The 23,354-nt window shown below is 41.9% G+C and overlaps 1 protein-coding gene across 1 annotated transcript in view; it reads right to left on the bottom strand.

Moving 5' to 3' along the window:
• LOC117999758 (sodium/glucose cotransporter 1-like) overlaps positions 1-22,647 on the bottom strand; it is a 60,357-nt gene extending 37,710 nt beyond the window's left edge. Inside the window, 6 exon segments of the mRNA XM_034989096.1 lie at positions 711-815; positions 2,450-2,558; positions 11,071-11,130; positions 12,395-12,499; positions 17,649-17,720; positions 22,525-22,647. Of these exon segments, the coding sequence (XP_034844987.1) occupies positions 711-815; positions 2,450-2,558; positions 11,071-11,130; positions 12,395-12,499; positions 17,649-17,720; positions 22,525-22,647 (574 nt within the window).
• Between the last annotated feature and the right edge of the window lie 707 nt (positions 22,648-23,354).

The following is a 23,354-nucleotide window of genomic DNA, read 5'->3' on the forward strand; positions in this document are numbered from 1 at the left end:
TTGGAAGCCACGGTTACTAGCATCCCTGGCTTCTACCTGCTAGATGCCAGTAGAACCCCCCCAGTTGTGAAAACTAAAAATGTCTCCAGACATTACCAAATGTCCCCTGGGAAGAGACGCCCAGCTTCCACTCCCCTGTGCACTGACAGCCATTGACTGAGTGCATTCCATTCCCCACCCTGTTTCTCCCCCCCTCAGACAGTGGTGAACTACCAGGGACACTCACCAGCACCCAAGATTTGCATTGTGGCTGGAAAAAACAATTGATGAGAGCTCCACTCTCAAAACCTTAGGCAGAGACTCTGGGACAGAACCGCCTACATAAAAGATCCCATCTGATGGCCTGACCAGGTTACCAGGATGCCTCTAGCTGCTGCCTCTCCCTCATTCCCTTTCTGTTTCTACTCCATTACCTGGCAGCCTGTAGTGTCAGGCTGTGGCCCACCCCAAACATGATCACTTCTATCCTTGCCAGTGCCCTTGGAAAGCCCCCACAGGCCTGACCTGATTTCTAGAGGTAGGACACCACTTAGGCACCCCACCACAATTATTTTCACTGTTCCACCTCCTGGGGCCTAGCAATGTGATCTACAGACTTAGAGAAAATGCAAAAGCTGGAGACCCCCCGCCTCAATGTCTACTAGCACTCCACTATAAGAAGGAGAGCTTTTGTGTCAATAGAAATATGTGTGTGGTTACAGTAACCTCACCTGCGATGGTATAAATGCCAGTAATTGTCAGCAAGACTATGGTGGCCAGGTAGACATCTAACCCCAAACCAGTCTCATGACCTTGGCACCAGTACAGATCTCCACCTGAAATGAGTACAAAGGCAACAGGCTGCATTTTCATTTCCAGCTCATTCAACAGCAATATCATAAAGACCCTAGAAGCCATCTGCAGGAAGTGGTCTATGGTTAGCACATCCACTCCATCACTAATGGACATGGGCTGAGGTCTACCCAAGTTCTGTTGGGCAAAAAGGCTTGTACTCCATGAGTTCAGCAAGGTCAGCACCTTTAGGGCTTGGGTTAATCCAATTAATTCAGTTCAGACGAAACTTAGCCTCTTCCTTCCTGGAGATTTGGAGCAGGGAGTGTGCCCAGAGAGAGCCGTTCCTACAGTTCTGCCATTGGGAAATGGCAAAGGGGACAGCTCATGCATCAGGGGCTGGCAAGCTTTTTCTCTAAAAGACCAGATGGTAAATACTGTAGGCTTTGCAGGCCACATACTGTCCCTGTTTTCCACAACCATTTAAAACTGTAAAAAACCATTCTTAGCTCAAGGACTGTACAAAGGAGAACACTAGGCTGATTGGCCTGCAGGACAGATTTGTTGATCCTTGGCTTACCTGGCACTGATTTTAAAGCATGTGCACATCATTTAACTGGCTAATCTCTAACTTTGTTATTGTGGTCTCCAAACTAGGGATATAATGGGCAGAGATCCTCCCAACATTCATCTATTCATTTATTAACCAAATGTTTACTGAGCACCAACATAGTAGATACTCAATAGGGTTCAGAAGACACAAGAGTTACTAAGACTCAACTGCTGTCCTCAGGGACCTTATATTTAGTGACAGAGACTAAATAGGCAATTTCTATGCAGAGTGTGGTAAGTGACACTCATTCGGTCACCAAACCAAACCAAACCAAACCAAACCAAACCCCAAAACATGTGTCAAGTACCTTAAGTGTTAATCATTTTCTCAGCACAGTGGGTAATGTAGTGAACAAGCCAGGCAAGGCCCTGGGCCTCGAGAAGCTTGCACTGAAGTGGAGGAGACAGATAAAAAGCAAGGAAATGGATAAATTACTCTCACTTGGTAACAAGTATTACAAAGAAAATAAAAACCCAGTAATGGAGTAGAGATTGACTGGACACACTCATGGAAGGCCTCTCCAAGGAAGTGATATTTAAAAAATCTGGGAGAACATTCCAGACACAATGTAGGGCAAGTGTTAAGGGCTTCAAAAGGGAATAACCTTGCTGGGTTTGAGAAACAATAAGGCAGGCAGTGTGGCCAGAGCCTGGTGAGAACAAGGGAGGAGACTAGGAGACAAGGCCGAGAGCAGGGACAAGAACAGGACATCTCTACAGATCATAACAAGGGGTTTAGGTTTTCTTGTAAGGGTGGTGGAAAACTCCTGGATTGTTTTAAGCGAGGAATGACATCACCTAATGACATGACACAGGTAAGCCCAAGGTTCTCTAGAAATACAAAGGAGGGACCTATAACCTAGGCTTGGGACAAAACAAGACGCCTCTGCCTTTATTTTTTGCAAGTATTATTAAGCTATTTTTTTCTCTCCTCTTGCTTACACAGCAGAGGCCATAAGTAACTTATGGGGCCCCAGGGTGAACTGCTGAGACCAATCTAGTACTGTCCCGCCCACTGAATTTTTGTTTACTTTTGTTTCGTTTCTTGGGCTGGCTTTTACACAACTCATCGAGATCTTATTGAAGATATAGAGGAATAAGTACAGAATAGCGAGGAGGAGCTGGATCCGAAAGCCACCAAACCTCTTCCTCAAATATTCTGGCATTGTCATCACCTGTACAAGCAACAAGAGAAGTCACCACCAGGTAGAGTGCCAGAAGAGGCGGACCCACAAGGATGTGCCTTGCTCACAATATGCTGGTCATCACCGAGACACAGCTGATGGTAGGAGCAGCCCAGGAATAGAAGATGGGGCAGGGTCATCCACTCTGGCTTCATACTGCATGGCACGTGTTAGGATGGGGGAAATAAGAAAGGAGAAGCAATAGTACTGTCTTCAAGAAGCCTGGAGTCTAGCTTTCTGTGTAATCTCCTGAATGCAGAAGGAAATCCAGCTAACTGAACAGGTCTAATGATGACAAATCACTTTTATGAAATAATCCGCAGAGCAAAAGTAAATGCCTTATCACATACTACAAAGGTAACAAGTGCTCAGGAGAGACAGAACTTGACTCAACAGCTCTTGGACCAGGTCCTCTGTGCCCATGCTCTCGTGCACGTGCTGGCTGTCCGCAACAATCCTGTTCATTTTAACTTCCATTGTCTCGGGCTGTGGCACCCCATGGCAGGGAGTGTGCCTCTTTGTTCATTAGGTTCCTGGACCCAGGCACAGTGCCTGGCTCATGGTAGGTGAATGAATAATAGTTAAATGTATACTGTTCCACCGCCTGTCCTGAGTATCCTCACGTCCACCTGCTCACATGTGTCTATTTTAAGTTCTACCTCAAATTCCATCTGCTTTATGAAAACTTACCTGTGGGCTTCACAGGGACCACGTGTCCTCTCCTAAACACCTAGGACTTTAATATTTTCACCTTCTGTTTGGTTCTTAATCATATACTGCCAAATATGCCTCTTTTTCAGTGATGTTCTAAGCTGTTTTACACTTGCGGCTTGAATTCATTTGCTAGAGCTGCCGTCCCAGAGTGTGACAGACCGAGGGCTTAAGCAATAGAAATGTTACTGTCTCACAGTTCTGGAGGCTGGAAGTTCAAGGCGTCAGCAGGCTTGTTTCCTTCTGGGGCCCATGAGGGAAGGAGCCATTCCAGGCCTCTGTCCTTGGCTTGTTGATGGCTGTCATCTCCTGTGTCTTCCTTCCCTCTGTCCTCTGTATATGTCTCTGTCCAAATTTTCTCTTCCTATAAGGTCTTACTAGATTAGGGCCCACCTTAATGATCTGATTTTAACTTAATTACTTCTTTAAAGACCTTATCCCAATATGCAGTCCCAATCTGAGGTAATTTTCCTGGGCTTATGGTTTCACCACTGCAGATGCTAGGCTGTAGGGCAAGTAAGCCTTCCACATTTTTAATGCCTCTCTACAAATATTTAAAAATTTTCAACTTGGGGTACTTGGGTGGCTCAGTTGGTTAAGCGACTGCCTTCGGCTCAGGTCATGATCCTGGAGTCCCAGGATCGAGTCCCACATCAGGCTCCCTGCTCAGTGGGGAGTCTGCTTCTCCCTCTGACCCTACCCCTTCTTGTGCACTTTCTCTCCCTCATTCTCTCTCTCTCAAATAAATAAATAAAATCTTTAACAAAAAATTTTTTTTCAACTTATTTTAACTTATTTTATTTAAATTAGTTAACTTTTAGTGTATCTTTAGCTTCAGATGTAGGGCTCAGTAATTCATCAGTTGCATTTAACACCCAGTCCTCATTACATCACATGCCCTTCTTAATGCCCATGACCCAATTATCCCCATCCTTCCCCCCCCCTCCCCTCCAACAACCCTCAGTTTGTTTCCTATAGTTAAGAGTCTCCCATGGTTTGTTTCCCTCTCTGATTTCGTCTTATTTTATTTTTTCCTCCCTTCCCCTATGATTCTGTTTTGTTCCTTAAATTCCACATATGAATGAAACCATATGATAATTGTCTTTCTCTGATTAACTTATTTCACTCAGCGTAATACCCTCCAGTTCCATCCACGTTGATGTAAATGGTAAGATTTCATCCTTTTTGTTGGCTGAGTAATATTCCTTTGTGTATATATGCCACATCTTCTTCATCCATTCATCTGTCGATGGACATCTGGTCTCTTTCCATAGTTTGGCTATTGTGGACATTGCTGCTATAAACATTGGGATGTAGGTGCCCCTTCAGATCATGTTTGTATCCTTTGGGTAAATACCTAGTAGTGCAATTGCTGGGTCTCAGGATAGCTCTATTCAGTAAAATTCTCCCATTTTAAGCGTAAAGTTTGATGCGTTTGGGAAAATGTACACAGTTATGTAATCACCACCATACTCGAAATATTAAGCGTTCTTAACAGCCCCCCCAAAGCCCCCTAGGATTTGCAGTCAAGGCCTCCACCCCACCCTTGGTCCCAGACAACCAGTATCAGCTGTCCCCACTGATTTGCTTTTTCTAGAATTTTAAATAAACAAAATCATATACTATGTACTTTTTAATGTCCTGCTTCTTTCACTGGCCTGATGTTCTTGAGACTCAGCCACATGGTTGCAGAATGCCTTTCTAGTGCTGCTGGGTATACCACGTTGTGTGCTGTTTGTCCACTCTCCTGCAGCAATCTAGATTATTTCTAGATTTGGCTAGTAGGAACATGACTGCTATGAAGCTTCACGTACAAATTTGTGTGTGGACATGTGTTTTCATTTCTCTGGGGTATGTAAAGCTCTAGATCTAGGGAAATATTGGCTGGATGATCAGGTTTAATTTGTGAGCAAACTGCCAAACTGTCCTCCCAGACGTGGCTGTGCCATTCTGCATTTCCTCGACAAATGTATGAATCCCAGTTGCCCCACACCCTTTCCAGCTCTTGCTAGTGTCAGTCTTTCTCCTCTTAGCCATTCTGGTACAGTGGTATCTTATCTTACGTAGTGTTTTCCGAATGATCAGTTGTAGTGAGCATCTTTTCATGTGATTATTTGCCATTTGTCTATTTTCTTTGGTGAAACAGCTATTCAAAAAAAATTTTTTTACTGAGTTTTAAGAGTTTTTTTTATAGACAAAATACATATTGTGGATGTAAGTCTTTTATTGTAAATATGTTCTAAAAATATTTCCCCCAATCTCTAGCTTGACTTTTCATTTTCTTAAAAATATCTTTCAAAGAGTTAAAGTTTAAAATTTTATTTTGAAGTCCTACACATCAATTTCTTCCTCTGTGTGTGGTTTATGCTTTTTGTGTCCTAGTTGAGAAATCTTTCCCTACTTAGTCACCCTCTTTTTTTTTTCACTAAGTTTTTAAAAATTAAGGTAAAATTGACATATAAATATTAGTTTTAGGTATACAAATAACAATTTGCTATTTATATACATTTCATCTACATTTTTGAAGAGTACTTTTGCTGGAAATGGAATTCTTGGTGGACAGATTTTTCTTCCTTTCAGCATTTGAATATGTCATTCAAATATTTCCTGGCTTCCATTATACCTGATACCCATTATATCTTCCATCTATATCTTATCCATTAACCATACCATTTCTCCCCTGCATGTAATGTGTTCTTTTTCTTTTACTTCTTTCAAAATTTCTTCTTTATCTTTGCTTTTAGCAGTTTGACTATGATGTAAACCTAAGTGTAGCTTTTTGTGTGTTTATTGGTGTTTGTTAAACTTTTTATATCAGTAAATTCCAAACTTGGAATATTTTCAGTTATTATTTCTTCAAAAAATTTTTTTCCTGCCTCTTTCTCTCTCTTTTCTTTCTGGGATACCAAGTACATGCATGTTGGACTGTTTGATATTTTATCATAGGTCTCTGTGGTTTTCTTCCTTTTTCTTCAAATATTTTCCCTTCTGTTCTTTCTCCTGGGTAATTCCTATTATCCTCAAGTTCACTGATTTCTCTCATTTGCCATCTTGTTTGTGCTGTTGAGCTCCTCTTGTGAATTTTTCATTTCAGCTACTGTGCTTTTCAACTCTAGAATTTCCATTTGGTTCTTTTCTATAGTTTCAGTTTCTCTGTTGAGAGGCCCTATTTGCTTATTCATTGGTATCACACTTTCTTTTACTTCTTTGAACGTATTTATAATTGTAGGTTTGAAGTCTTTGTTAAATCAACATCTGGGCCTGGTCAGAGTCAGTTTCTATTTATTGCTTTTTCTCTTGAAATCTGGGTCACATTTATAATTCCATTTCTTTATATGTCTAATTATTCTTGGTTGCATACTGGCCATCATCAATCATATGATATTGCATTCTAGAATCTGTTTTGTTCTGAGGATTGCTGTTTCTTGTTTTTGTAGGCAATTAATCTGCCTGGATTCAAACTGCAACATCTTTCATGCCATCCCACCTCCCACCCCCATCCTGCAGTGTGTAGCAGCTGATGTCTCTGTTTTTTTTTTTTTTTTTAAGCTTTTAGCTGCTGCTAATTTAGCCTGGTCTAGAGGTTTTCCCTGCACTTGAGTAGTCTGGCAGTCAGTCAGGGTTTTGTGCAGAATTTATATGCATATTTGGAGGTTAAGCTTCTCTTTGGTACCTTTGTATTTAGAGCTCCCACATAAATTTCATGTTGTTTTGTCAGTCCTCTGTTATGAGCAAGACTTCTGCTATCCACTGCCTACATTGTGTGGGCTGGGGAATGTACCCAGTCCTAGGCACTATAAAGTCACAGATCTCACAGGTGCAGCTCTGTCTCTGCAGGGTAGAGCTCCCTCTAGTTTCTGTTTTTTTTTTTTTGGTTCCCTGGGTTCTCATGCATGCATGCATACATTGGTGGTCAGCCAGAGATTTAAGCTTTTTCCATCTCACTTTAAAATCTTTCTCTATCTCAAAGACATAAAGACATCCTATAGTTCCTTATGAAGTTTAAAATCTTTTACCTTTCCTATTTAAGTCTTTGATCAATCTAAAATTATTTTTGTGTGGAATAGGCATCCAGTTTGATCTTTTTCATATGATAGTCAATTGACCCTCCTTTCCTCAGTGATCTGCAGTACCACTGATATCATAAATCAAATGTCCATATATATGAGTCTCTGTGGGTTATTTTCCTCTTTCACTTGTTAATGTTTTTATCCTTTTATCAATATCATACTGTCTTAATTACTACAGCTTTATAGTAAGTCTTGATATTTGGTAAGGCAATCCTTATTTTTCTTTGATAGGAGTATCTTTGCTATTCTTATGCTTTTGCATTTTTGCATACATTTTATTTCTTTTTTCCAGCTTTATGGATATATAATGACATATAACACTGTGTAAATTTAAGGTGTACAACATGATTTGATATACATATACTCGTGAAATGATTATCACAGTAAGGTTAGTTAATATATCCAACACCTCATGTAATTATCTTTTTTTTTTTAATACTGAGAACTTTCAAGATTTACTCTCTTAGCAACTTTTAAGTATATAATACAGTATTGTCAATGATAGTCACCATGTTAATTTTCAGTTCCATTTAGCCACTCTGACTTTTGATTGAAGAATTTAATTCATTTATATTTAAAGTAATTATTGACACATAAGGGCTTACTAATGCCATCTTATTGTTTTCTGGTAGTTTTGTAATTCCCTTATTTTCTTCCTCGCTTGCTGTTTTCCTTTGTGAACTGATGATTTTCCTTAGCAGTATGCTTTCATTTCCCCCTATTTATCTTTTGTAACTTTTTGCTTTTTGGTTACTATGGGGTTTACATAAAACTTCTCATAGATATAACAGTCTATTTTAAGGTGGTAACTTTGATCACATACAAAACCTGTACCCTTTTACTCCCCGCTGCAACAGTTTATGTTTTTGATGTCACCATTTACTTCTTTTTATATTATGTATCTATTAACAAATAATTGTAGCTATAGTTATTTTTATTTATTTTTATTTTTTATTTTTTTTAAAGATTTTATTTATTTATTTGAGAGAGAGAATGAGATAGAGAGAGCATGAGAGGGGGAGGGTCAGAGGGAGAAGCAGACTCCCTGCTGAGCAGGGAGCCCGATGCGGGACTCGATCCTGGGACTCCAGGATCATGACCTGAGCCGAAGGCAGTCGCTTAACCAACTGAGCCACCCAGGCGCCCTATAGTTATTTTTAATACTTTTGTATTTTAACCTTTAAGCTGGAGTTAAGTGATTAACATACCATCATTTTATAATATTTACTACTCTGAAATTGACTATATACTTACCTTTATCAGGGTATTTTCATGTATCAGGTATCAGGTTTATTTTCATGTTACTAATTAGCACCCTTCCATTTCAGCTTGAAGAACTCCTTTCAGCACTTTTTATAAGACAGCTTTAATGGTGATGAACTCCGTCAGCTACTGTATGTTTGGGAAGGTCTTTATTTCTCCTTCATTTCTGAAGGACAACTTTATCACATAAGGTATACCTGGTTGGTAGTTTTTTTTTTTTTTTAATCACTTTGAATATATCATCCCACTCTCTCCTGGTCTGCAAGGCTCCTGCTAAGAAATCTGCTAATAGCATTATGGGGGGGTTCCCTTGTATGTGAGGATTTTTTTCTCTTGTTGTTTTTAATTTTTTCTCTTTGATTTTAGACAATTTTATTATAATGTGTTTTGGAGAATATAGTTTTGGGTTGAAATTGGGGGACTTATGATCTTTATGATCTTGGATATCCAAATCTCTCCCTTGATTTTAGAAGTTATTTCTTTAAATAAACTTTCTGTCCCTTTCTCCTCTTCTTCTTCTGGGAGCCCTATAATGTGTGGGTTGTTTCTCTTAATGGTATCCCATAGTCTCATAGGCTTTCATAACTCTTTTTCATTGTCCCCTTGACTGAATAATTTCAAATGACCTGTCTTCTACTTCATAGATTCTTCTGCTTGATCCAGTCTGCTACTTATGCTCTGTATTGCACTTTTCATTTTATCCATTGTATTCTCCCACCCCAGAATTTGTTTATTTTCATGATTTCTATCTCTCTGTTAAACTACTCATTTCCGTCACATATTGTTTTCCTTATTTTATTGTCTTTCTGTGTTTTCTTATAGTCACCAAGCTTCCTTCAAACAACTATTTTGTATTATTTGTCAAAGAGATTTCAGATCTCTGTTTCTTTGGAGTTGGTTACCAGAAAACTATTCCTCTGGTGGTGTCATGTTTCCTTGATTTTTCATGTTCCTCAAATTTTGTATTACTGTCTTTGCATTTGAGGAAGCAGTCACCTCCTTGTCTTTACTGACTGGTTTTGGAGAGAAATACCTTCTGTAAGCCTTGCTAGAAATTCTGAAGGTTTCTCAGACCTTTTCTATGGATACACCTACTCCACACTTCTTGCTTCTTTTTTGGGGGGGGGGGGGATTTTAAGATTATATATCTTCTCTTGATCCTGCAAAGCCAGGCCAAGTTCTGACAGCTTCTCCTTTGCTTGCTTTCCCTAAGGCAATGCTGAATGCTCAAGTTTCTGTGCTTTCTCCCAATTTCACACAGTCTGGTTTTCTGTGAATGCTCACTAACTTTCTGCAAATAAAAGACTTGTTCTTTCCACCATCAGGGGTGCACAAAAGGAGCTGGCCACAGGATGGAGGTGTATGTGGGTGAGGTGTGTGGCATGTCAGGGTGCCCTTGGGCCAACTGGGGGCATCTGTAGGTGAGGAGACCCCAGTAGCTCACTGGCAGGCTTCCTGATAACTCTGCAAAGTGGTTAGTAGGATCTGTGTTCCTCTGATGCCATCTGAGAGCCCTGGCTGCTGTTCTCTCAGCCACTCCCTACTCTGCTCCCCCAGATGTGTAGCACACCTCTATATTCTGGATGGGGTGAGAAAGAAGTGGGTCTTCTTGGCAGATTCCTGCACAACTGGATAGCTGGACATTTACTCCCATGCTCTCAATTTCCCCTGTGGGAGAAATCTCAGGCTGAGAAGGTCTCTCTTGGCAGTAAGCTGTGCCATCTTGGGGGAGGGGTGACATAGGTACACTGAAATTGTTCCTCTCACTTTCTTTAATATGTCTAATCTTGGATTTTCTTTTTCTCCAGCAGTGTGCTAGAACTTCTCCAGTGGACTTCTGGACTTCTACAAAGGCCCTCTTATCTATGGGTGATTGTCTAAATTGGTGTTCTTTGAGGGAAGACAGTAGAAAGCTCTTATTCCACCATGTTGATGATGTCAGTCCACATGTCTTCACAGATGTGCAGCCTAGATGGTCTCTGTCTCTCTCAGCTGGACACTGACATGCCTTTATCCCCTTATTTCCTACATACATTTTAGAATCATGTCAAGTTCCTAAAAAATTCTGTTTGGATTTTGTTTGGAATTTCATTCCAAGTACAGACCGATTTGGAAAGAACTAACATTTTTAGGATATTGTCTTCCAGTCATTAACATATTTGTTCTCTTCATTTATTTGGGTCTTATTTTTAGATAAAGTTTTAAAACGTTTTCTATAAAAGTCCTGAAAAGTGGACCCTTGAATAAGGCCCGGAGTGAAGCAGTGGACAATTACTGGTATCTGTGTACCCAAGGCAGAATGATGTTATTTCAGGCATTTCTCAGGATTTAGGGAAATCAGTACAAGGATCAAAAGGCTGAGAAATTTAACTTGTCCTCCAGGATGTTTTTATGTACACAGGCAGTATTTGTAAGAAAAAATATTATAGAGAACAGATTAACTGATAATGGACACTTACCCCAGCTTTAATGTAAATAGGAGAAAATACCTAACCGAGAATACAGAGCAGAAACGGAGCCTGAAACCAAGAAGAATTACATCAGGGTCTCATCTAGGCCAAGCTCTTAAATGAGATGCAATCTCAGTGACTATCTGTTTTGAGACTAACAAATGTATCAGTACTGGGGAAACTTACAAACAAAAGCCCAAGTGCACACCTTCCAGTATAACAAACTACTTACAGGCACTTGATCTTTGCCTATGAAAGAGTGCATTCTTAATTTTGGGGGGTTAACTGAACCAGTTTTCAGTGGATTTATTTTTAATTTATTGCTTGCCTACTTCCAAATCGGACTAAAGGTGGCTTATATATATAAGGATAGTTAAAAAAAAAAAAAGAAAAAGAAAAAAAATTAGAAACCATTCAGAGAAATGGGGGAGAAGCTCTACCAAAATTTCACATAAGTTACTGAAATTAAGTGATAAATTTGGCTCTGGCTTTCTTACAAAGACAGGGGAAGGTAAGCTGAATATATAAAGCAGATGCTAGTAAATTCTGAGAGGTAAATTGTGGTAAAAATCAGGGCTTCTTGCTAGGTTTGAAATCGACTCTGCTAGAAGTATCCTTTATTTTTGTAGAAAGATGAGACTCAGAAAGTAGGGAAATTTCTGATTTATCCAGAAAAGTCAGATGACTTATATAGAGATAAATTAATAAGCCCAAGACTTATAAATTCACTTATATTGAACTTATATAGTGAACAAATTCTATGTCCTACAACAAACATATCCCACAGATTAAATAACTAATCCATTCATAAGTTTTATAGTTGAAACCTGGTATTCTTAGGAGGTCAGTTAGGAGTTTTGCCATAATTAGTTGAATATCTCGAAGAGCTCAGTTAAGCCTATTCTCAATATATACTGCAAATATAGACATACATATATGTACACATGCATATGCATACACACATACATTACATAGAGCTGTGTGTCTATATCCACACACATATACACATATATATCTGTATGTATATCTAAGCACAAATGTATATGTATACATATACTTAAATGTTAATATGATCTTTTCTCTTTTCCATATTTGATTAGTCTCCTAATAGCTCTTTGTTCACTGTGTTGCTATGACCCTTGGAATGTAAACATTCTCTGTCTCTTCATTAACTTTAATAATTACACAGTCTTTTCGAGAAATCAAAGACTTGGTTCCTTTCTTCCATGTCTTCTCCAGAAGTCTTCAATATTTACTGGAGGTTGAAAGCATGTGAGTTTTATTTGGACAACGGTAAAGAGGGAGGTTAGTGGCTGTACAAGGTATTACTTACGTTCCACTCAAAGGCCCCAGTAGCAATCCCTGAAGTTGCTCCTATTCCAGCCAGGCCCATAAAGTGGCTGCTGCCAATATTCAGGGCAAAAAGAGAAGCATCTATCTGAAAATCAAAAGGCGATCACCTATCAGAACTCTCAGTCCAACTCCAAGAAATCATTTTCACAAATGTAAACTCAAACTGAATTTTCCACTTTCTCAAGAGGGACTATTCCCTGGGCAGAATTCCCCTTTGTGTTTCTTCTACTCAAACCCTAACCATAAATTAGAAGCCCAGTGAGGAGGGAGAAAGTGAAAAGAGAAGGATGGCCATTCTTATGGAATCACCCTTCACCTGCCCTAACAGCTTCCTTGCGGTTCCCTACTGCAGAAATATTAGCAGAGTGTGATTTCATCATTGTTTCAAATAATTTAAAAATATCAACAATTTAATTGATTAGCTGTATGAGACTGGTTAAAATACTAAGGTACATTAATATGATGAAATACAATGTAGCGGGATGCCTGGGTGGCTCGGCTCAGGTCATGATCCCAGGGTCCTGGGATCGAGTACTGCATCGGGCTCCCTGCTCAGTGTGGAGCCTGCTTCTCCCTCTGCCTGCCACCCCCCCTGCTTGTGCTCTCTCTCTCTCTGACAAATAAATAAATAAATAAAATCTTAAAAAAAAAAAAGAAATACAATGTAGCATACGGAAAGAATAAAGGAATTTTCATTAAACAATAAGGTAAGCAGTATGTATGATATAATCTCATTAAAATTTTATGTGTGCATCTTACACGTGTGCAAAATATGCATGGGAGTGATTCTGGCTATATATATATATATATATATAGACATATAACAAAATATTTCTGGAATTATGGTTATAGAGATGGAATGAGAAGAAAATTTCAAGTTCTATACTTAGACTGTAACTTTTGGGTTTTTTACAATCAACATCTGTTACTTTCAAAAGAAAAAATCCTAGAGGTATTTAAATGAGCAAAATCTCTCCTAACCAATAACAGCTTTTTAGTTGAGTAGAGATAGCCACTCCGTTCAAAATCAAAATCCAACAATTATGCTGTTGACATGAGATAGATTTAAAACCAAATTATCAAGAGAGGCTGCAAATAACAAAACCTTTTAGGTAAAAACAAACAGACACCCCAGCATTGACAATATTGACATAAGAAAAAGTAACATTCAAGACCAAAAGCATTAAACAGACAAAGAGGGTTTTTTTTTTTATAACTATAAAAGGTAAAATGCACTAATAAGACATAATTGAGAACATACAGACACCAAATACCTTAACAGCGACAATTGTAAGGAAAAAAAAAAGTCTTAGAAGTGGCACATGTAAGTACTCAAGTAATACTAGTTATTTTGTTATTAAGAATGTTCACTACAGGGGCGCCTGGATGGCTCAGTTGGTTAAGCATCTGCCTTCGGCTTGGGTCATGATCCTGGGGTCCTGAGATTGAGCCCCACATTGGGCTCTCTGCTCAGCGGGGAGCCTGCTTCTCCCTCTTCGCCCTGCTTGTGCTCTCTCTTGCTCTCTCTCTCTCTCTCTCAAATAAATAAATAAAATCTAAAAAAAAAGTTCACTACGTTTACCATAACAGTGAAAAGTTATATACAATCTAAATTGCCCAACAAGATAGTGTATAAATGATGGAATGTTCATATGATGTAACACTATGCCACTGCATATAAATATAAAATAAATCCACCTATCTATGCTTTATAGATGTTGGAAGATACTAGCACATGATTAAATTAAAAGGTAGGTTCAAAAGGCACCATTCATTAATTCAATAACTACTAATAAATGTTCATTGCCAACTATGTCCAGGCACTTTTCTAGATATTAGGGATACACTAGTGAGTAAAGTAGACAAAATCCCTGCCCTCGGGGCGCCTGTGTGGCTCAGTTGGTTAAGCGACTGCCTTCGGCTCAGGTCATGATCCTGGGGTCCCGCGATCGAGTACCGCCTAGCAGGGAGTCTGCTTCTCCCTCTGACCCTCACCCCTCTCATTCTCTCTCTCTGTCATTCTCTCTCTCAAAAATAAATAAAATTAAAAAAAAATCCCTGCCCTCATGAAGCTAACATTCTTTTGGGAAAAAGAGAATAAACAAAATAAATTAGAGGATTATTTTAAAGCTATTAATTAATTAATTAATTTATTTATTTGAGAGAGAGAGCATGCACATGCACCTGAGTGGGGGGGGGGCGGGGAGGAGGAAAGGGGGAGGGAGAGGGGGAAGGGAGAGGGAAGAGGAGAGAGAGGAAAGAAAAGAATCTCAAGCAGACTCCATGCTGAGTACGGAGCCCAACTTAGGGCTCAATCCCAGAACCCTGAGATCATGCATGACCTGAGCTGAAACCAAGAATTGGACACTTAACTGAATGAACCACCCAAGAACTCCAAGGATTATTTTATAGCATGATAGACAGTGATAAGTACTACAGAGTTAAAAAGAAAAAAAAAAGGTGGGGAAGTGGATAGGAAGTACTGGGAAATAGGGTGGTCAGGGTAGACTGTCTGAGAGAAGAGCTGAGGAAGATCAGAAGAGGTGGGGAGCAAGCCATGGGGATTCTGGGGAGAGCGCACCAGCTGAATAGAGCAGCAGGGGCAAAGGCCCTGAGGCAGAAGCTGGGTTGTTCAAGGACACTGGATAGAGCTGGGGACAGGCGTCCTGAGAGGCAAGCTCAGAGAGTTAACGAGGTGCAGATCATCTGTGCCCTACTATATGCCATTGTAAGCAGTGGGGCTTTCTTTCTGGGTGACATGGGAGCCCCAAGACGGTTTTAAGCAGAGAAGTGACATGGTTTGACTTGAGTTTTAATAGGCTCCCTTTAGCTGCTCTGCTGAGATTGGATATACAAGAGCTGAGGTAGAAAGAGGGGGTCCAAGAGGCTGTTATAATGAATCCAGGTGAGAGACAGTAGCAGCACAGACCTGGAGGCAGAGTTGATGGGAAGTGGTCAGATTTGAAATTTATCTTTTAGACTGAGTCAGAGGATTTCCTGATGGATGGGATATTGGGTATAAGAGAGACTAAAGCGTCTAACAAGACTCCATGTTTGTCAACCCGAGCAACCAGAAGGATGGACTTGCTATTCAGGAGACAGGGAAGATGGTGGCAGGAGCAGATTTGTGGAGGAAGGTCCAAAGCTCCCTTTGGGGCTTGTTCAGTTTGGGATACCTGATAGACTTCTTGAGTGCAGGTCCTGAATAGTGCAGGAGTCACAAGCAAGTCTGGAATTCATGGGAGGGACCTGGGATTTGTTAACATGTAACTGGTATTCAATGCCATGAGCTAGAGGAGTTGCCAAGTGTGTGAGTGTAATTGGAGAGAAGTGGTCAGGCGTGAGCCCTGGGGACCACCAGTGTTAAGAAGCAAGAGAGATGGGGGAGAGCCAGCCAGGGAGACTGACCATGAGCAGCTGGGGAGGCAGCTGGAAAAGAGGAGAGTAAGGCGACAAAATAGGGAGGGAGGGAGGACGGAGAGTCTCAGAGTTTCACCACTGCCAAACCAGCTGAGATGAGGACTGGGAACCGGGCACAAGAATAAGCCATGTACAGTTGAAAAAAAAAAAAAAAAGGAAAGAAAGAAAAGAAAAGTCATGTGGCGGGCCTTGACAAGAGCAATTGATACCCATCAGATATCTGCTAATTGAAGGAGAATATAAAACAAAAAAGAAAGCCAGAGTGGCAAAAATCATTCTTCTAATTCAATTTCCTTTAATAATACCATAATATATTTTGCTCATTAAGCAATAATCCTAACAATGAAAAGAGAACCCACAGCAAAGAAATTAATAAATCATAACATACATAAACATTGGGAGGCCAAAGCATGTTAGCGTCTCCTGAAAACCATTACAAGCGTCAGTTACACAAAATAATGTGGGAAGCAGACTGCTGTTTCTCTGGGTACAGAAAACATGATTTCAGGTCTAAGGGAGGCTCAGGCAAAAGACTGGGGCCTTACAGCCCAGGAAGAGACTGTGTTGCTAGAATCCTCCACAGAAAAATAAACTAAGGCAGGAGGCCCATTGCAAATATTTCTTTGCTGCATTCAATCTCCTTCTAAACCAGGTTTATATATAAAAAAAGAAGATTCAAGTATAATTCAGAGAGTTCAGGAAACCACTTTTCCCCAAATCTCCCAGCTAAGAGGCGAAGCCATTTCTGCTAGGTTGTTGGATCCATCAGAGTTAATAAGTGTACTTTCCTCGTCCCTTTGAATAAAGGCACCTTCTCCTCCTGAGACAAGACTTCTCTCTTTGAAGCATTACCCTAGTGTGAAAAACCAAATCTTTGCCATAAGACTGGTTAACATTTGGGGGCAAAGAATATTAATGAGTAAGGGCCCAATTCTTACACAATGCTCTAAATGTAGCTTACACTCCTGTGTAGGAAATGCATGCACATTTTTTACATAATAAGCTATAAAACAGTCCTGGCTCAGGCTTGACTAGGGTCCTCAACTCTGGGCCCGGCTAGTTACCCACATCCTCCTCCTCCCTGGGGCACCCCTACCCACTCCATCATGGGCACAGGGTCATGGACAGGCAGCTGCCTCTGCTGCTGGGGGAGTTTTGAGGCACTCCTCTTGGATAGAATCACTCAGAATAATGAATACATTATTTAATACATAAAAGACAAAAAATGTTTCTACTCCACATCCCTCCATCCAGCATCATGCAGTTCCACACCTCCAAGCTTTGGCATATGCTGTTCCCTCTGCCTGGAATACCCTCACACTCTACCTGCCAAACACCCACTCCACCTCCACATCCTGCTCGAACAACCCGACCTCTGTAAGGCCTTTCCTGTCTTGCACCATTGCCGCCCAGCAAGCCTCAGTTTACCTGTCATCCGTACCTGGCCTGCGCACTTCCCACCAGACTCACTGTACTGCACTGTAACCTGCTATGATTTGCTGGATACACACCCAACTCCCATTCCAGAGTGTTTGTTTCCAGAGGGCAAGGCTGTCTATTTCCAACCTGTATCCTGGAACCTAGAACAATGCTTTGTACGTATGAGGTACCTCATAAATGGTTAGTAAATTAAACTGAATCGAATGGAAACAGGTTGGTAAGAAACTTCTTCAGAGTTATGCAAACTCTAATGGAATGACTTTCCCGATTGAGCAACTTCAAATTATTTTGGGTATGAGACATCTACATTAAAGTAACAGACAAATTCACGTGCGGCACCCCCACGTGGATTGCCACACTCGAGGCTTACTCACCGGCCACCATGCTAGATTGTGGCCAGCCAGGAAGAAGTCTTCTACTGTCCCGCGATTGCTTGACAGGATAGCCTTAAAAACAAACAAAGGAATACAAGAAACAAACTGCTCCAAAGACACCGATCTCTCAAACCATCACCTTCACTTCTCTTTAGCAGAGATCCCCAAATCCATTCTCCCCTTCTTCCTTTTTAGGAATAGAAGCCCCTACCCACTGAGTTAAAGCGAAGGCTCATGGCTGCCTAGCTGGAGGTTACAGTCTCTTTCAGGTTTGATTGCATGGACGTTTCCATTTCTCTACACTCTTGGGAAAATAATATTGCTTTAGTCTTTCCCAACTAGTTAACCAGTGCCATAGTCTCCAGCGGAGTCTGGGAGATAAGTGGTTAGCAAATGTCTGGATCAGTCAGGAATGGCAAATCTGAACATGTGCCTAGCTTCTCCCAGGAAAGGAGTCACTCTGCCATTACTACGGTGTCCTTCCAACACATCCATGTCCTCTTTACTCAGGCTCCCAGCTCTGATTCCCAGACTCCGATGTGGTCAAAAGACAATCCTGCGGATTTCCTGGATTGGGTAGAACCAGCACGACCTAAGGATGACAGCTAGTTGACAGTGTTTCCATGGGAAGAGTGAACTTAAAAACTGCCATCTGAGGTATCTGCATTATAGTAGGGTCCCCTTGCATCATAAAGCCTTAAGCCACAGAAACAACCCTCCAAATCAGACGCTTTAAGTTAGTCTCACTTCATCTATTCACTAAATATTTATCAAAGGCTTGTTATGTGCAGAGCTGAACTTTTCTAAGGAAGGTATCAGCAGTAAAACTTTTAAAAGGAGTTTCCATGAATAAAAGTATCCTCTCTTTATGGAAAGAGAGGACCAGACAGTAAGAAGAGGAGATCCTGGGAAGAAGGTGGCTTAGGCATCTGTCCCTGCCTCCTCCTTCCTCCGTGCTCTCTTTCTGGAATAATAACACAACCACAGGGGCACCTGGGTGGCTCAGTCGATTAAGCGGCTGCCTCTGGCTCAGGTCATGATCCCAGGGTCCTAGGATCGAGCCCCATGTCCGGCTCCCTGCTCGGCGGAGAGCCTGCTTCTCCCTCTCCCTCTGCCTGCCACTCTGCCTACTTGTGCTCTCTCTCTATCTCTCTGTCAAATAAATAAATAAAAATCTTAAAAAAAAAAAAACATAACCACAGTAGCCAGGTTGGTGGGGAAGAAGATACTGCCAACACTTTCTCAAAGATCTCTGGGCTGACACTGATAAAAGAGAAAACAAACCAAAAAAAGTGTAAGTTTTTCCCCCTTGACCATCCTGTAAGAGCCAAGGCACCAGCAGCAAAGACTAAGATTTCTCAGTTCCCTGGGGCCTCAGCAGACAGGAATTGATGAATGCTTTCAGAAAGGAGTCCCATCTGTGCCAATGTGGGCAATCAGTTCAGTGAGAAAAGGGTGGTTTAATAACTGGAAGAAAAGAAAGCTAGACTCATCCATCACATCATACATAAAAATAAATTTCAGATGTCCTAGAGACTTAAATATGAAAAAAACTATAAAATATTAGAAGAAATTTAGGATAATATTTGTATGACTTTGGAATGGGAGAAAAATTTCCTAGGCAAGGCAGGAAATCTACAAGATACAAAGGAAAAGAGAGATAGTTGCTTCCTCAAAGTTAACAAAACCTCAAATGACAGAAAGACACCATTAACAGTTCAGACCACTGTTCTCAATCAGAGGTGATTTTTGCCCCATCCACCCAGGGAATGTTTGGCAATATTTGGAGACATTTTTGGTTGCGAATGGGTAGAGGTCGAGGATACTTCCAAGCATCCTGTAACATATAGGACAGATGCCCACAATGAATTATCTGGTCCCAAATATCAGTGGTAGACACTGGTCTGGACAAATGATAGCTTGGGGAAAACATATGAGCAAGTGAAATGACAGAGAAGTTGATAAAAGCAAAGTCAAACAACCCAAATACAAAATGACAAATAAACTGGCTACTCACAGGAGAAGAAAATCCATGGACAATAAACTCATAAAAAGATGCTCAACCTCTGAAATAAGTCAAACAGAGAAAGACATGTATCATATGATCTCACTGATATGAGGAATTCTTAATCGCAGGAAACAAACTGAGGGTTGCTGGAGTGGGGGGTGGGGTGGGAGGGATGGGGTGACTGGGTGATAGACACTGGGGAGGGTATGTGCTCTGGTAAGCGCTGTGAATTGTGCAAGACTGTTGAATCTCAGATCTGTACCTCTGAAACAAATAATGCAATATATGTTAAGAAAAAAAAGAAGAAGAAGAAGAAGGTAGCAGGAGGGGAAGAATGAAGCAGGGGAAATCGGAGGGGTAGACGAACCATGAGAGACAATGGACTCTGAAAAACAAACTGAGGGTTCTAGAGGGGAGGGGGGTGGGAGGATGGGTTAGCCTGGTGGTGGGTATTGAGGAGGGCACATTCTGCATGGAGCACTGGGTGTTATGCACAAACAATGAATCATGGAACACTACATCTAAAACTAATGATGTAATGTAGGGGATTAACATAAGAATAAAAAAGAAAAAGATGCTCAACCTCAACAGGAGTCTAGGAAGTGCAAATCAAAGCTACAACGACAAACCACTATTCACCCATCAGGCTGGCAACACACACACACACACAGACACACACACACAAGCAGTAATAAGCGAATCTTGGGGAAAAGAGCATGATCATATCCTGCTTGTGAGAAAAGTAAAGTAAATCTCAATAAGCTTTGGGGGTTGGCATTTAGTAATATCTACTAAATTTCAGGTAAACGTATACTTTTGATCCAGCAGTTCTAATTTCGGGAACCCACGCTACACAGATTAAAAGCACCAGTACATCAGAAACAACACCCAGCGACAATCTAAGTCTCAGTAGGGAAGAGGTTAAGAGTACACATGTTTGTAGGACTGCTAGGCAGCTAATAAAAACATAAGCTGAATCTCTATCTGTTGACCTATAGGACTCTCTCCATATATAGTAAGTGGGGAAAAAAGTGAGCTGCAGTGTGATGTGTATGATATGATCACATCTTCTGTAAAGACAAAAGACAAAAACTCTATGTATGTATCTGCATGCTTGCATACGCATCAAGAAAGGGGAGGAAGGATACACGACCCATGGTTACCTCAGAAGGATGGGCATGGCTGGGGGAAGAATAGTAACATTCCTTATTTATGCATCTTTTTACGTCTTACAGTAAGCATGTAATACTTTCCTAATTAAAAACAATATATGATTTTCAAAAAGAACAAATGGAAAGATACTAATATAAAGAGGGAAAAAGACTGAAGCATTCTGGATAACTGTGCATGTTTTATGGCTCCCAGAAGAACAGAAGGGAACAGGAGGTTTCTTTTGGAAATGACCAGATGGCTTACTAGTCCTCTGACCTTGACCAGACTTAGGCCCCAACTAGGCCTGGAAGAAAGCTGGGTGGGGGCTTCCTCATTCAATACGAACACTAGGGGAAGGATCCCAAAACAAGTACCCATTACTCAGAGCCCCTGTGTCCATAGGCCACTTAAATATGTTTCTCATAATTGAGGCCAATTTTTAAAAAATCTTTTGTTCGAATGATCTGGATAAATACCCCGGATTTCTCCTTTATGTTTGGAATAAAGGGCCTATATTTTCTCTCCTGGTATAAAATTCTCTTAATAGGATGGAGACCTTCATTCCTTTATCTGCTTACTAGCAGCATAATGACTTACTGTAAGCCCTCAAAAGGAGGGTCCAATGATTGCACTTTGAAAGGCCAGACTCCGCACAGTAAGATCCTGTTCATGATCTGGTGAAATGTCTCAAAGTGAAGGTCACATGGGCATGAAAAGCTTCAGCTGGGTGGGGGCCACCCAGAATGAGGACTTTCCCACTGGTTAGTGAATGGTGGCAGTCACCAGACACTCCTGCTTGGTGAAGCAGGCCCGGCAGAAGCTTCTGACTGCTAACAGCTTACCCGAGGGGTGACATCATGACACCAGCCAAAGCTTTCATATCCATCCGAGCTTTAACTGGAACACAGGCAGGCCCCTCCTAGGCAGGGCCTGTCTCTGGGTAGTATGGTTAAAAGCCCTGAGTGCTTATATGCTAAGCCCTAGTGGGCATATGGCAGTAAAGGAGACATGCTCTCCGCCCTCTTAAGAGAACCCTGTAGGAAGAAACAACAACAACAACAACTTTTCATTCAAATTTAGAGGGAATGCTTAGAGCCCTAAGTTACATGTGACCTTTGAGATTTTGCTAGCAAGGCAAAGGGGTTAAGCTCATGAGTCAGATCAGGCAACTCTAGGGTTGAACCTGAACACAATCATTCCTTGGTTGCTCCTGAACCTCTTTGAACCTCAGATTCTTCAACTGTGAAACTGGAGGGAATGACAGTATGTTATTCACAGCACGGTTGTGAGGATGCGATGAACTTAAAGCACTCAGGACAGACCTGGCACTTAAGGGCCTAATCAGCATTAGCTGTCATTATTACCACCCTAACAGTGACTGCTTGCCAAACACCGCTTAGGTTCCAGGCAGCAGGCACAGGGGGATTTGGGCCTGCTTGTTTATTCGGGAGGCGGTGAGGAAACGTGGGGTTAGTAGAGGATGGCTCCGTTTCTGAGGACCTGCCTTTATTTACTCTTGGCTGTAAGGGAGGGGAGGAGCTGGGCAGAGGGAGCGGGGAGAGGTCTCCTCGGTGGGCTATGCACAGGCCAGGACAGGGATGGGGGGGGTACTGGGGTGGGGCGGGACGCGAGGTGGGGGCCAGGTGACTGGCACGGAGCGGGTCACACCCAGCCTGGTGTCCAGGGCCCTGCCCTCCCCTCCGGGCCCCGACGTACCCACAGCCCGATGCCCAGGACCAACAGGAAGGACGAGACCATCACCAGGATGTCCAGGGCGCCACTGACAGCGGAGCCCAAAGCACTCCAGCTTGAGATGTTGTCATTCCACGAAAAGCCCATGGTGGCGCTTCTGCCAGACGCGCACTGCGGGCCGTCAGAGGAGTTGGCAACGGCCTTGACTTTGGCTTGGCTTTGGCTGTGACTCCGCCGCCGCCGCCGCCGCCGCCGCCGCCGCCGCCGAGCATCCCGGTAAGGGCTGCAGGGCAGCCTGGGAGTTCCCTGCAGGCCCCGGGTCCCAGCACGCGCCCGATCCCGCCAGGCTGCGGATGCTTCCTTAGCGGTTGGTCTATTGCGTGAGAGAACCGAAAGCCTTTCGTCACTGCTGTTCCAGGCACAACGCCCCCGCTGTGTGGACTGCGCTCCCTTTATGCGGAGACTGTGAGTTGGGCTGAGGTGGGGCCAAGCGTGAGGCTACAGAGGCAGGATCAGCTCACAGTGTATCTTTCTGAGCCACTTTGAAGCCTGGGGCGAAGTGAGAAGCCAGTGGTCCTGCCTCGGTCTTTATTTACGATTTTCGTATTTGGTTCGCTGTGGACCTGTGTTAATTTGGATTTAGCGAAACAAGTACATTGGAATACTATTCCTCCTGAGTCCTGAGTTTTTCAGTGCCCGCTTAAATTTTGCACCACGGGAAATGCCTCACTCGCCTCACCCTAGTCAGGGTCCTGCTTGGACCGATTCCAGAGGGCCCCCGCCTTTTGCAGTTTGGTCTTTTACTGGTGCTGTGAGCATTATTTCATCTGGGCCAAGCATTACTCTACTTGATT

The sequence above is a fragment of the Mirounga leonina genome, unplaced genomic scaffold (assembly GCF_011800145.1).
Source record: "Mirounga leonina isolate KUSES-001 unplaced genomic scaffold, KU_Mleo_1.0 Mir_481, whole genome shotgun sequence".
NCBI classification, from domain to species: domain Eukaryota; kingdom Metazoa; phylum Chordata; class Mammalia; order Carnivora; family Phocidae; genus Mirounga; species Mirounga leonina.